The sequence below is a fragment of the Thamnophis sirtalis genome, unplaced genomic scaffold (genome assembly GCF_051295495.1).
Source record: "Thamnophis sirtalis isolate CommonGarterSnake01/CBP01778 unplaced genomic scaffold, rThaSir2_p1.2 scaffold_10, whole genome shotgun sequence".
Lineage (NCBI taxonomy): Eukaryota > Metazoa > Chordata > Lepidosauria > Squamata > Natricidae > Thamnophis > Thamnophis sirtalis.
This window is the reverse complement of record NW_028261390.1, coordinates 24,552,364-24,567,516: the sequence shown is the minus strand read 5'-3', so window position 1 is coordinate 24,567,516 and position 15,153 is coordinate 24,552,364. Positions and strand designations below refer to the sequence as shown.

The 15,153-nt window shown below is 38.1% G+C and overlaps 1 protein-coding gene and 1 long non-coding RNA gene across 14 annotated transcripts in view; both read left to right on the top strand.

The window, feature by feature from the left end:
* Positions 1 to 3,735, top strand: part of CAMK2D (calcium/calmodulin dependent protein kinase II delta) — a 136,605-nt gene extending 132,870 nt beyond the window's left edge. For 8 of the 13 annotated variants that reach the window (XM_087724279.1, XM_087724281.1, XM_087724259.1 and 5 more), the window contains one exon: positions 1,341 to 1,573. In XM_087724279.1, coding sequence (XP_087580405.1) covers positions 1,341 to 1,573 — 233 coding nt within the window. Of the gene's footprint in view, positions 1 to 1,340; positions 1,574 to 3,168 lie in introns of those variants that run through there. The other 5 variants (XM_087724258.1, XM_087724260.1, XM_087724263.1 and 2 more) reach the window with 1 other exon arrangement.
* Positions 3,736 to 3,778: 43 nt separating this feature from the next.
* On the top strand, positions 3,779 to 8,205 carry LOC148043812 (uncharacterized). The gene is made up of 3 exons (XR_015697876.1): positions 3,779 to 4,943; positions 5,281 to 5,359; positions 7,199 to 8,205. It is a non-coding gene; the product is annotated as an uncharacterized LOC148043812 (long non-coding RNA).
* The last annotated feature ends 6,948 nt before the right edge of the window (positions 8,206 to 15,153 follow it).

Here is a 15,153-nt window from a genome sequence, read left to right as displayed (position 1 = left end):
AAGTTGAGGACTATCTACATAGATAATCATATCTACAGCTCCATTTATTCCAGCACTGTGTTTTCACAGTGGCTGACAAACTGCATAATCTCCCAGCAGACGGCCTTCACATTGCCATCAAAGCTAATACCGATTTATCCTTATGACGTCCGTGAATTGGTCCAGCCCATTTTTAAAGCCAGCAAATTCAAATAATTTAAGGCTTTCACTTATATTGGGAGGCAACATTTATTTGATCAAGAGCCACAATTAGTTTCCCTAACCAGCTGGAGGATCGCAGGTAACATCTCTTGAAGAGAAATCATATCACCAGAAAAAAATAAATATTTTCCTTTTGGTGGTTCAGAACAGAAGCAGAGGTCTACAGACTCCTTTCCGCTCAGAAAATTGAATTATAATGTGAACAAACAAGCTCTTATCAACTAATAAAACAGAATAGAATAACAGAGTTGGAAGGGACCTTGGAGGTCTGCTAGTCCAACCCCCTGTGTTGCAATATTTTCGGGGAGGTCTTATTTTCAGGGGAGGGCTTAATTTAGTGCATGTGTTCAAAAGCCTGATTGGGCTTATTATCCAGGGAAATCTTATTTTCGGAGAAACAGGGTATATGTAAGTGTCCTAGGAAATAAATTTGGACTTTATTTTTTGATAGGTTTTTAAGTCTATACCAATCTCTCTAAAGGGGGGAAACAAAAAAATAAATAAGATGGCAAGAACTGCAGACTCATTCAGCAGAGGAATGTATGATTTGATGTAGCAATGGCATATTTCACAGCAGCAATACTCCTGTTCAGGGCACGTGAGAAATGTTTTGGGCTGCAACAGGTGGAAAATATTTTGAAATGTCACAGATCCTATTTTGATTCTCATCTAATTTGGTCAAGAATTAATGTTTTTAACTGCCTCATTATGTAATTAAGATCTCCTGTCCAGGGGTGGGATTCACAGAAGTTTACTACTGGTTTGCAAATATGAGTGTGCATGCCTTCCACGCCTGTGCACGGGCTTCCGCACCTCATGCATGCGCCTTCAACGCATGCACTTTGTTTTTGTGTGGCATCGCTACATAGGACATCAGGTCACCACTATCGGTTCACCCGCACCAGTCCTAACTGGCTGGATACCACCTCTGCTCCTGTCCCAATAAACAAGCATTGCTGTGTGATGTATTCATTGGTGCATATACTCTATGAACACAATCCATAGACTGTTAGATGAGTTTATCCATGGCTATTCAGAATTTCTATTTATTTGAACTTAAGAGGGACCTGATGATCTAGAGCGCAACTGTTTTGTGCATTAAGGGTTTTTTTAGACATCCTATGTCTTTCCTTCCATAGCCTTGTCGAAAAGCAACAAGCCAGTCCACACCATTATCCTGAATCCCCACGTCCACCTGGTAGGGGATGATGCCGCCTGCATTGCATATATCCGACTGACACAATATATGGATGGAAGTGGAATGCCCAAAACGATGCAGTCAGAAGAGACAAGGGTTTGGCACCGCCGTGATGGAAAATGGCAAAATGTTCACTTTCACCGTTCAGGATCACCAACAGTACCTATCAAGTGAGTAATGGATTCATGTCCCCTCATTGCAACTCTTCTACTGTCAGATAATTAAAGCCCCACATTTACATCACCCGTGATTTGCATATTATTTTTCACTAGGGCTCTGCCCTGAGCAACTCACAACATTAAAGAATTAAAATAAATAGATTGTAATAAAATCAGGTATACTTCCATAGGCATGAATGCAGTGTCATTTTGCATAAAATAAATGACACTGAGTCAGTGGGAATTAGCAGAATTAGGGGCATATTGGATGTAGCCAAGCAGAAAAGATCGCAAGAATAATTTCCACTTTGTATCTATCTTACATTTATCAAATCAGCTTTGGGAAAGATGACAGTTGTTTCTTAGAATTTGCTTCAGTGAATAGTTCACAGATTCAAGAACAGAACAGAGTTGACTAGGCTTTAACAGATAAATGTTCTGATATTAATTTGGCTGTGGAAATAAGTACAAATTATGACTTATTGTGTCAACAAATGAACAAAAATCTGTGACCTCCATCTGTTCCATAGCTTTGGGCTATTTAAAAAAAAATATTAAGCATCCCATACCATAACATAACCCTTCAAACCAAATATCCAGGTAAGTCTTGCCAGAAAGTACCAGAAATAGGGGGAAAGCTTTACAAGGATCAGTTGAGGTTTAAGCTGATGAGGTTCATCAGTGAACCTGCAATGATTTAGAACATTGTATTTGAGCTTAAAGGTAAAGGTTCCCCTCGCACATATATGCTAGTCGTTCCCGACTCTAGGGGGCGGTGCTCATCTCTGTTTCTAAGCCAGAGAGCCAGCACTGTCTGAAAACGTCTCCGTGGTCATGTGGCTGGCATGACTAAACATCAAAGGCGCACAGGACGCTGTTACCTTCCCACCAAAGGTGGTTCCTGTTTTTCTATTTGCATTTTTACATGTTTTCAAACTGTTAGGTTGGCAGAAGCTGGGACAAGTAACGGGAGCTCATTCTGTTACGTGGCGGTAGGGATTCAAACCATTGAACTGCTGACCTTTCTAATCAACAAGCTCAGCTTCTTAGCCACGGAGCCACCGCATCTCTGTATCTGAGCTTAGGTTGTTCTAATTAGAATACAATGTTCTGTTGAATAACCTTCATATTCATTCCTGGCTTGCTAAATAATGTTCAGGAAGGACCTAACTTCAATTCACACATTTCTAATTTCTTATCATAGTCAGGAAGTGGTGGGTTTACAATACCATAATGTTGATTCAGAAATGACACCACCAATATTAATAAAATTGAATTGGTTGTCTGAATAGGATGTAGATTATTACTGAATAATTACTAATGCAAAAAAATAATTATCTTGTACAAACAAATCAGTTTCCCCTAATTTGTTAAAAAAATATAATTGAATATAAATATTTATATTCAATATCAGTATTTGAAGAAAAAAATAGGCTTGGCATTTGATTTATTTGGGTCTTTTTAATGAACAATAAAAATAATTAAGTTTGTTTGAAAATTACCCCCAGGATTTATCACAGAATAATTAATGAATTAATAATTAACTCCCTCTTCTCCCCCCCTTTTTTTCTCTCTTTCTCTGTGTCTTTCTCTTTTCTTGTTGTCTTTTAGCTAAATGTCAGCGCTGCCCACGTTGTGTCCACGCACTCCGCACTTGGTTGGCTCCCCCCGGGCCATCCTTTGGCTCTCTTCATGCATGTTCTCCGAGTGCATGAAGCTGTGAAGTTTCTTCAAGTGATATGTTTATGATTGCATCATTTTGTTGTATATTCCATTGATAGCTTTTGTTTACCCTTCATTGAAGGAAGTGTTTCATGGCAGATGGAAAAAGAGGTACAAGGGTGAAGGGAAAAGGGAAAAATTGAAATACGAGAGTATATTCAGATTATAAATCTCCAGCAAAAATACAAATTCATCTCTGCATGTGCACCCTATAAAAACAAAGGTTAAAAATAATTAACTTTGCTTTATTTTTTATTCTCTTCTGAGTCATTTGTTTTTAAAGGTTGTTGCCTAATCCTTGTGTTAAAGGAGGATTAATTGAATTCCTACTAACAGCATCTTTAATGTAGGATGTATGGTAGACATAGTGACTTAGATCAAAGCATTTCTATAGGTTGGAGGTCTTGGGAAGTTGCCTTTGCTGTGATTCACTATGTATAACTGGAAAAAAAAAGGGACAAAACTTGCAGAACAAGAATAATTGTCACTGCGGTCAAATGTAACAGCAAATAGGTTTTTTTCTTTCTTTTCTAATTGCTTATTTAGCATCATTTTCAGGAAAAAAAATAGCATTTCTAGCTTTCAGAAGCCAGTGAATAGATTCAATATAGCTTCTGATAATATAGATTATGGGTACAATAAAACTTTTTTTAATCATTTTTTGGATGTACAGTACATTTATTAAAGCAAGATGTAGAGGATTTTTTTAACTGATATTCTAATAAGATAATGTAGCAATCTAGAACAATTAGATCTTAAGAGCTTAGTATGAGGAGAAGTCTAAATTTTCTTTGTATCAATTTATTACTGGGAAACACCTGTTTTCTAATAATGTTGTCAAATTTAACAGTAATTTATCCATTTTCCATGGCTTGTTAGCCTTGAAAGTATAAAATAAATCAATAATTGTAGATTTATTAATTTCCTCATTTTCCTATATGTCAAATGTCCCTCGAATGTTAATTATTGCATATATACCTGCAATACAAGTAGTTAAAACACATTATTTGGATAATGTTTGTTTGCTTTTCTTGTATAAATATAACATTATATTTCCAAAAGTACTGCTCCTTCTATTTCAGTTTTTTAAAAAAATGTATTAATACTTTTCTTTCTTATTAAAGTATTTTTCTTTCATTAAGTAGGGCAATCAATTTTCTGTAACTGTTTAGCGCATGATATTTTGATTAATATTCCTTTTGGTAAGTAAAAATTTACAACTTATAACAGCTTGAAAAAAATTTAAAGACAGAGGGGGGGAAGTCCCAATTTGTATAACTTTCATTTCTCTATACTGATTATTAATCAAAAGTGGATTTTATTCTTTATATCTTGATGTTGTAAACATTATGTTAGAAAAAATTAAGCTTTTCTGGTGATAGTTATTACATACTTTCAACCCACAGAAGTATGTAGAACAATCAACAGTAAATGTCTCAAGCCATATTAATCTGCTAGTGGGATTTTTGAAAAGATAATGGCCTCATGCATAATTTTTATTAATAAATTTCTTCTTTTGTGAAACAGATTTAGGTGGCATTAGTATATTTTTTTGTTACGGAAATATGGCATATAATTTTTTTTTACCCTTTTACCATAGCATGCGGTGATGCCATATTATTCTAGATCGTCTGTCTTCCACACTAAGATGTGAGAAATATAATGTGAGTTAGTTCTCTGCACTCCACCTGAATTATACATCTAATTTTTGCCATTTTAATACACTGCAGTTTACTATGAGACAGTGTATAGGTATTTGTGTGTTTATACATATATATGTCTCTCTCTGTGTGTGTACACATATATATGTGTATATACATATATATGTACATATATGTGTGCGTGCGTGTATCTATATATTGATATATTGATATAGATATATAGATATATATATATATCTCCTGCCATAATGGTAAAGAACTGACAGATATATTTAAGAATTAATAAATTTGTGATTTATGCTGACATTTGATGCTTCATTGTTTTCCTTTGAGATTGCAGGCTTCATCATTCGTTACCTATCATTTACTACCGAAATGACCATTATCATAAAGGATTGAATGTATTGGGGCTAGGCAAGGTGATTTGAATTCAAAATATTTTGCACTGAAATAATAGTTGTTTCGAGTTTAAAATAGCATATTCTCTCTTCCCAGAAATGTTGCTATACTCTTCTATCCAATCCAGAAATATTTTGAACATTGCTATGTTATTTTACAAAAGTATCAGTGGCAGTACTCCAGTTTGTGGTTAAAGAATCCATGTCATAGATCGGGGGTGTCAAACTCACATCATCATGTGACATATCATTACTTTTTTCCCCTTTGCTAAACTGGGCGTGGGTGTGGTCAGCACGTGATGATCCAGCCCACAAGTTTGACACCAATGTCATAGATTTTTTTAAAAAAAAACTTATTTCAAACAAATGCTATTAGTGGTGTTATTATAATGTACTGCCAACTAGTAGGCTATCTTCTAGTAGTGTTCCGAGAGTTGGTGTCAGAGCACTATAAGCCTAAGATTTTTTGTTGCTCTATACTAATTATTCTGCACACTTTATTAGTGACTTCTATTGGGGTTAATTTTGAATAATATAAACAATGTAGGTCATTTTTCAGTGCTGCAAAAATACCTGTGAATGCAATGACCTATTCAAAGCTTGGTTTAATAGGTTTCAAGATAGCTACTCTCCATAACAAAAGCTAACGAAAGCCAGTTTTCACTGATACTTTAATTGAAGACGTGCTATTTTTTTAAAAAGGGAGATTTAATTTATCACATGAATTGATTAAATTTACCTATTAATTATATTTGCTACTTTAATTTTATATTTACTTAGCAATAGCGGGTATATGGGGGAAAACGTGGTATGCTTTGAAAAGATGGATAAAGATTCTGGTTAACTTATTCTAGTTTTCAGTTTTCAGAACCAGTATAATGGTTCAGTGTGATTCTAGTGGTGAACTGGCTCAGGTTTGAGTTCATCCTTAGCCGATGAATAGAATAGAAAAGAAAAGAAAAGAAAAGAATTCTTTATTGGCCGAGTGTGATTGGGCACACAAGGAATTTGTCTTTGGTACATATGCTCTCAGTGCACATAAAAAGACAGGATACATTCATCAAGAATCATAAGGTATAACACTTAATGATAGCCATAGGGTATAAATAGAGACGAGGTGGCGCAGTGATTAGGGTGCAGTACTGCAGGCCACTTCAGCTGACTGTTATCTGCAGTTCAGCGGTTCTAATCTCACCGGCTCAAGGTTGACTCAGCCTTCCGTCCTTCCGAGGTGGGTGAAATGAGGACCCAGACTGTGGGGGCGATATGCTGACTCTGTAAACCGCTTAGAGAGGGCTGAAAGCCCTATGAAGCGGCATATAAGTCTAACTGCTATTGCTATTGCTATAAATAAGCAATGATCTAACAAATAAAATTAAAAACAAAAACTATTGTGCTTTTTAAAAAATAGATCCTTGCCAAAGAACCCGTTCAGTTTTTCCAGAGTATGCCCTATGCCTCCTATATAGATAGGTTCATTTGATTTATATCCATCACAATTAAAAAGTTCATCAACTATTGCCATTCATCCATCAAAATAATATCAAATGCCCATGATATAAATGGTAGGCTGAATTTGGCTGGATACAATACATGTAGTCTGATCTTTGGATTTTTCCCCAAGTAGAAATGACCACGATCCTACTTGCTGGCATACATCATCTATGAGATCATTTACCACAACACCCCTGCTTTTATTAACAGCAATGGCAAAATTGTTTTACTTTCACACTCAGCATTCATAAATTAATGAATCCATCTGTTTTTCATTTTGTTTTCCCTCCTTTCCTGGAAGCCATTTGGCTCTTTTATTTGATTCTTTTAGCTTGCCAAATGAATAATACATTGTTTTCTTTTCAGAATTTATGGAGAATTTCTGCAAACACTTCATATCAAATCAAGTACTTGTAATGGGTTGCATTCAGTTTATGGCTGACACGAGTGTGTGAAAAATAATTTACAAAAAGGATCAGTTTTGAAGAAAGTAAAGAGAATGCAGAATTGCTTATACTTAAATTGATGGTCGGTGTCATATTTTCCATTACAAATTTACATTCAATTTTTCTTTGGCCAGATAAATATGTTCTAAGCATGTCAGAGCCATTTTTGATCTAGTTAAGGCAAGGGAGTTCAAGTCTCACCTTAGACATGGACACTAGCTAAGTCACTCTATCTTTGCGCAACTCATCTCTCAGGATTGTTTTGAAAAGAATAGGAAGATAAAGGAATATATGTTTGTCACCTTGAATTATTTATCAAATTAATAAAGATGTGATTAAAAAATGGTCTTGTCCCACAACAGGAAGGTAAAACTCCAAGCTCCAAAAGAGAATGATGATGATATTCAGGGTTTTGTTTAATTCCTGATTGTCTCCAGAAGCTGAATCATGTATTATTGAAGAAAACTTTTTTTCTACGTTTCAATTCCACATCTCTTCAGGGGAAATATGTAGAATAAATGAATATAAATTATCCTATGCCAGACCACAGACTGATGAAGAAAGAGTGTGGTTCACCAGTGCTCTTATTTAAATATGATTCCATTGACATAATTAAAAAAAAAAAGTCACCCTGGAATACACTCAAAATTTAATCAGTAGAAACAAATGTTTTATGGCTTAGTCTTACTTGAACTTTAAAAGGATATTCTTTCAGAGTCTCTCCTGTCTACTCATTCTGCCAAATGTAATGTCGGGAGAATTTCTGCTTCTGCTTTCCGGATATAATCGATGCTGCCTTCCTAAATGCCCTGCCCTTTTTTGCCCTTCTCTGATACAGTAAAATAAGAATACTAGGGATATGAACATAGATCCTCGGGGACAAGAAGTTGTGTAATTCCAAACAAAGCAATAAATCTTATGAAACAACCTACTGTCTCTACTTATTCATTTCTATAGGCTTAATTTTGATTTCAGTTGGGCAACCAAAGTAACTTGTCAAAAGAAGATTGTTTTTAAAAAGGCCAATCGTGAAAGGAAAAACTTGCTATAAAAATTTCTCAGTATTTCATGTTTTTTTAAAAAGAAAAATGCTTATTTTTTTCTTCTTATATGTGTAATGGTTGAATGTGGTTCAGGAAGATATTCAAATTTCCATTTGACTGCTTCAGTCAGTGGACACTCTGGGGCAGTCTCTCATTGCAGCAGGAACGTCTTGCTAGATCAGGGGTGTCAAAGTCAAGACCTGCGGGAAGAATCTGGCCCATGGGGTGCTTTGATCGGGCCCGCAGAGCCACCCTGAAAACAGTGAAGGACCAGCCCATGGGGGCTCTGCCAGCGAAAATGGAGCTCGGGAGGCCTCCCAAATTCCGTTTTCACTGGCAGAGGGTTGTAGGAGGCCATTGCAGCCTGAAACGGAGCTCGGGAGCCCATTTTCATTGGCAGAGCACTCATGCCACCACAGATGACCCCAACACGAGTGATGTTGAGCAGGCATGCCCATCCTGGCCACATCCAGCCCGGCCCCCTGAGATCAAAGAACCCTGATGCGGCCCTCACTGAAATCAAGTTTGACACCCCCATGCTAGATTATTCAAGGCTCTTCATGTATTCTTTCAATTGTCAGAGAAGAGGCAAGATATATCTGTAAAAAAAAAATGAACGGTCCTTTTTGTTATGTGCTGCTTTTACTGTTAGTTTAATGTCTGAATCCACCTTGAAGTATTTTTTTTAAATCACATTTGATGCTCATTTGGGCACTTACCAACAGCCTTTGCTCTTTCCAGTATTTCTGTACTACATTGGAGAGAAGCAACAGCAAGAAAACAGGATCTACCAATTCCATTTGCAAAATATGTGTTTCTGTTGTTGTGTTGTGCATCTCATTCTTAGCTGATGAATTTCTGAAATGTTCTCATGTGTAACGAGAACCCACTGTAGGAAACAGATAAAGTTTCCCTCAAATCAAGCCGGACATCTGGTGATTGTTGATTTCTTGGCAACAACATAAAAAATTATTTTCCATTTCTAAAATATTTAATTTTCTATTGTAGGCTACACACAGATTTCCTAATATTTTCCATCCAAATATTTAGCTTTTTTTACAGGTCTGCCAAGATCAATTGCATCCCCTGTTTTATTTTCTAGTTTATTATGAAAAGCCACAGATCTTTCTCAGAAAAGAACAAATGGGGCTTATGTAAATAATGTTGCAAAGGAACTGCAAGTCCTAGTAGTAAAAAGTCAAAGACCACAGTAAAAAAACCACAGTACAACCATGATGGCGAACCTATGGCACACGTGCCAGAGGTGCCACGCAGAGCCCTCTCTCTGGGAATGTGTGCCGTTGCCAGCTCCTCTTCTGAGTTCCAGTGCATGCATGTGCACGCAAAGACCAGCTGGCCGGCACACATGCATGTGTCGGAACCAGTGGTGGGTTTCAAATTTTTTAGAACCTCTTCTGTAGGTGTGTCCTGCTTTGTGGGAGTGGCTTGCCTGCCGTCTGACCAGGTGGGAGTGGCTTGTAAGTCATGTGACCGGGTGGGAGTGGCTTGCCAGCTATGTGACTGGGTGGGCATGGCCAACTTGTAAAATGTGGTGGAACTCACTTAACAATGCTCTTGCTTAGCAACCAAAATGTTGGCTCAGAAACTCGCATTTGAAGCACGCAAGTCTTAAAGCTGTCAAGTTACAAAACCCTTGCACCCCTAACCCTTTAGAAAAAAAAACCCAGGGGTGTTCAAACTTGACAGCTTTAAGACTTGTGGACTTCAACTCCCAGAATTCCTCCTCTCGCTCTTCATCTTGATGATGTGCAGACGGGCGGGGGGAGGGAGCTGGAACAGGTTGTAAACAGCACTGTAGATTTATGGAACCTCTTCTATAGAAGAGGTTAGAACTGGCAGGAACCCACCCCTGGTCGGAACCCAGAAGAGCAGTTAGCTGGCGAGTGCATATGCACCAGGCAGCTGCTCTTCCAGTTTCCAGCACTCTTGCACACATGAAGACCAGCTGGTGGGTTTCCGACACATGCACATTCTGGTTTCAGCAATCTGTGATGAAAAGGTTCACCAACACCGCTCTACAATGAAAAACAATTGGTACAACTACTCTTAGAATCAACAATAAAGATAGTTTCTTCCATTTAAAATCAACTATCATTATTAAAAGAACAAGCGGTCAAGAAATATGCCACAGACTGGGACTCAGTAGAGCAGCCATGATTGGAAAAAAAAAAGATTGAAATGCCATGTTACAGAGATCAGAATCACGCAAGCCTTGGTATTCCTGTGACCCGCTATGAAAATGAAAGTTGGACTTTGAAGTAGCAGGATAGAAGGCACATTAATACGTTTGAAAACAAACCGATTGATCATTGAACAAACCAAGCCAGAGTTCTTGCTTGACATGCAAATGAACAGAATAACAGAGTTGGAAGGAACCTTGGCGGTCATCTAGTCCAACCCCCTGCCAGGCAGAAAACCCCATACCCGTGATGGCGAACCTATGGCACGGGTGCCAGAGGTGGCATGCAGAGCCCTCTCTGGGTATGCGGGCCGTTGCCAGCTGCTCTTCTGGTTTCTGGCCAGCTGGTCTTTGTGGGCACCGGAGTGCTGGAAAATGGCCCAAAAAGCAACCTGAAAATGACCTGAAAAACAGCATGGTTGTTGGCCATTTTTCAGGCTGTTTTCTGGTGTCCCGGCACCCACAAAGACCAGTTGGTCAGCGTGCATGTTCACGTGTTCTGATTTGGGCATTCAGTGCTGAAAAAGGTTTGCCATCCCTGCCCTATACCAATCCTATACCAGGTTCAAATTGTCCTCCTTCAGGCAAATTAGGCAAGACACAGCTCAATGGAAAAGGCTCCAATGCTGGGAAAGGTAGAACGGAAAAGGAGATTATGACCAGCAGCAAGGTGGATGGACTCAGTCACAGAGATGATGAAGGCGTTTTGGGGAGACATGAAAAAATAGGTGAGGGATGGATTGTTTCGGAAGAAAAAATGATCTGTCTGGTTGCTAGGAGTCAAAAAGCCTGGCACAAAGTCAGATATACCAGTGACCTGAGTTTAAACTACATATTGGCAATTTCCCTGTTACTTTTCTCCTTCCCAAACCGCACAAGAATCTGAGAAGTCTTTGAACAATGCAAAAGAAATGCCAGCCTCTTCTTTCTTGCTGACAGATTTCAAAGTCCAGCTGAGACAGATGAATCATTTCACATTCTGTATCAACTTGTTTGGGATGGTCTAACTATGCTGAAATAAAGAAGAAAATTTACTATGCGGACCAGCTCTTCTTGCACAGAATAAGAAGTTCTCCCGAGAGCAAAGACTAAATGTGATCATTCCCACTGACACAAAAAGCCGTTCATGGGAATGATGAGTTTGATATGCTGCCAAATGACTGTTATTTCAAGCGAGCCCGTTTATTTGGGGTTGATAGCTTTCACAAGACAAATGTGCTGCTGTTAACATTGTTTTAGCACATAAATGCCATTTATAATTGTAGCAGTCAATCCTCTTCATTCCAAAAAATGGCTTCAGTGATCTCATTTAATGATACGGATGAAGTTGCAAATGAAAGGCTCATATAATGAATGATATGTTCTTATAGGAACTAAACAGCCTTGTCCAAAGTGTCATACTCCATTTCTAATTAAATCATGAGGTCTAATGCTTAGTTTTTACGATTACACTATTATAATGCCTGAGATCAGAATTTCATATTCAGGTCTCTATGACCACAGAAATGAAAAAAAATATATTAGGAACTGAGCAATTGAGGCTCTAAACTGGTTTTAAAACCCATTTGTATGTACATACGTACATATATATATTTTTATTTCAATTTATTGTATATATTTATTCATTGCACATCTGTGACTATATAAATACAGATATTCCTCCTGCATTCAATCTCTCTGTATAATATGCTGCTGCTTTTTAAATTCTGATCAGCAAACAGAAAATGCATCAGAAAAATTTCCTTCAGCAGCCAAGGTCTTTTAAAGCGGATGGTTAAAGGGATGCCAAAAAAAGAAAAATGTAATACTATAACATACATGGATTTCATGCAGCATGCCCAAATGCCATTGTATAATACTGTGAAACATCACTAAATTACTATTTGTCTTAAGGTTTTGCTTCTAATAAAAGAGAGAAAGAGAAAAAAGAATATAAGGAAACAAGACAAAGATTTTATTGATTACGTTTTTATGCTTCCCATAACCCCTATAAGGTCACTCTGGGCAATTTACAGATTATAAAAAGATAAATAAAAAAGCAATTAAAATAATAAAAGCTGTTTAAAAAAAACCTACAGGACTTTTAGATAAACAGCACAGGGATAAGGTGGCCCTATCCCGACAAAGTGAGTGCCCATCTCAGAACGCCAAGCCAGCCAGCAAAACCAAGTTTTAATACCAACTTTTAATAAGGCCAAAAGGGTAAGAGCAGTTCTCATCTCTGATGGTAGAGTGTGTTCCACAGGGACGGGGCCATAACAGAAAAGTTCCCGTCTATTGGAATTCCTTAGCAGACAGGGTGCATAGAAAGCAGAGGTGGTATTCAGCAGGTTCTGACCAGTTCTGGAGAACTGGTAGCAGAAATTTTGAGTAGTTCAGAGAACCAGGAAATACCAGTTCTGACTGGCCCCGCCCCATCTATTCTCTGCCTCCCGAGTCCAGCTGATCGGGAGGGAATGGGGATTTTGCAGTAACCTTCCCCTGGAGTTGGGAGGGAATGGAGATTTTATAGTATCCTTCCCCTGCCACACCCACCAAGCCACGCCCACATAACCAGTAGTAAAAAATTTTGAATCCCACCACTGATAGAAAGACTCTCCCACTGGCATGAATAAGGTCATTCTTATTCTAATGCCATTGGGTGAGATAGTTCCTTAGGTACCCTTTTGAAAAAGCCATACACCAGTGTATGTTTCACAAAGTATTTCAATAAGGATGGCCTTATTTCATTACAATCATTCATACATAGTCTACCTCTGTAACTAACCCATTCATAAGTCATGAATAACATCAAGTCTTCAAGCCTATGAATAACAGGAGCCAAAAGTTGAAGGACTAGTCTCCTGGCAATAAGAAGATCATGGAGAATTCATTTGCATTGCCCTGCCATCACTTTCCAGCAATAGGTATGTTATTCAGAACAATAAGGGCATATGAAAATATAAGCTTTGTCTTGAAGTCAAATTAATGAATGTAATTACTTCTTTCCAGAATATAACTTTACTATGTTTCAATGGAAAAGATAAAGGAATCCCTGCAGATTTTACTCTGGTAATTGTTGCTGACTATAGGTGTGGCCCGCCAGTAGAGTCGGACAGTGAGGAGGTTGGGGAGGAACATGGGCCAGTCCTGGAGGCTGGGGAAGGTTCGTACGAGGGATCTGCATCAGAGGGGCCAAGACCATCTGGCAGTTCTCAGCTGCCTTTGGAGCTAGACAACAGTGAGGCAGAGGAACAGTTGGAGCCTGTTCCCAGTGTGCGCATGCACAGAGCTGCCAGAAGAAAAGAACAACTAAGTCAACCCTGATTTCTCTGGTGTCAAATATTTTATAGAAATTCTCCCTTAAACTGTAAGACAATTGAATTTCAACGGACTAAAGCTTTTTGAGAAGGATAATAATTCAGTGGTCATTGGTTCATTAGTTTCAACTAAAGGGCTAGGCTGAAAAGCAAGAAGTGGAAAATAGCTCTGTGTGAAATCCAGGAAAGCACTATAATTGGAATTGATGGTTATGGTAGTAGAAAATCTTGCCAAAGGTACAAGGCAGCATTCTAGATTATTCATAACACTCCATCCCCATGCAGATTTCAAATATGCCAATATAATGCCTTGGAATACTGCATCCAGTTTTGGTCGACACGATGTAAAAAAGATGTGGAGACTCTAGAAAGAGTGCAGGGAAAAGCAACAAAGATGATTAGAGGACTGAAGGCTAAAACACATGAAGAACGGTTGCAGGAACTGGGTATGTCTAGTTTAATGAAAAGAAGGACATGGGGAGACATGATAGTAGTGTTCCAATATCTTAGAGGTTGTCACAAAGAAGAGGGAGTCAAACTATTCTCCAAGGCACCTGAGGGCAGAACAAGAAGCAATGCATGGAAACTAATGAAGGAGAGAAGCAACTTAGAACTGAGGATAAATTTCCTGACAGTGAAAACAATTAATCAGTGGAACAGCTTTCCTCCAGAAGTTGTGAATGCCCCAACACTGGAAGTCTTTAAGAAGATGTTGGATAGCCATTTGTCTGAAATAGTATAGGGTTTCCTGCCTAGGCTGGTGGTTGGACTAGAAGACCTCCAAGGTTCCTTCCAACTCTGCTATTGTTTTGTATTGTAATATGCACATTGTGCCAGCCTTACAAGGTAGGCCAGACAGGAAATATAAGCAGATGAATTAATTCTGCTTTATTGTAAAGCTACACGAACAGAATCTTGCCTGTTTCAAAATACAGTCCCATCCCTGCCCCAACTCCTCTACCCCTCAGGAAACAAGATGTTTCCCCACATCCCATTACACACTGGTATAAGCAATTTTTTATCTGCATGAGGGAAATGTTTCAAATGGATTGAGAGAGAAAATATTGTATTAGTTTTGCTTTTCTAACAAAATGGGAACGTGATTTGCAATTTGAACCATACTGAGTGCATTTTGTAAGTAAAACTCTGGAATGAGATTGTGATTGGCTTATAAAAAGTAAATTCTAGAATCTAGATTGTTGAAACAGAGATGATGGAAGAATGAGAGATGGAATCATACTGAATGAATTAGATTTTCCATTCAAAAATGATTGTAGGGGGGATGTTACTATTGACTGACAGAGTTCTTATAAGCCTACAATGAGAAAGAGAG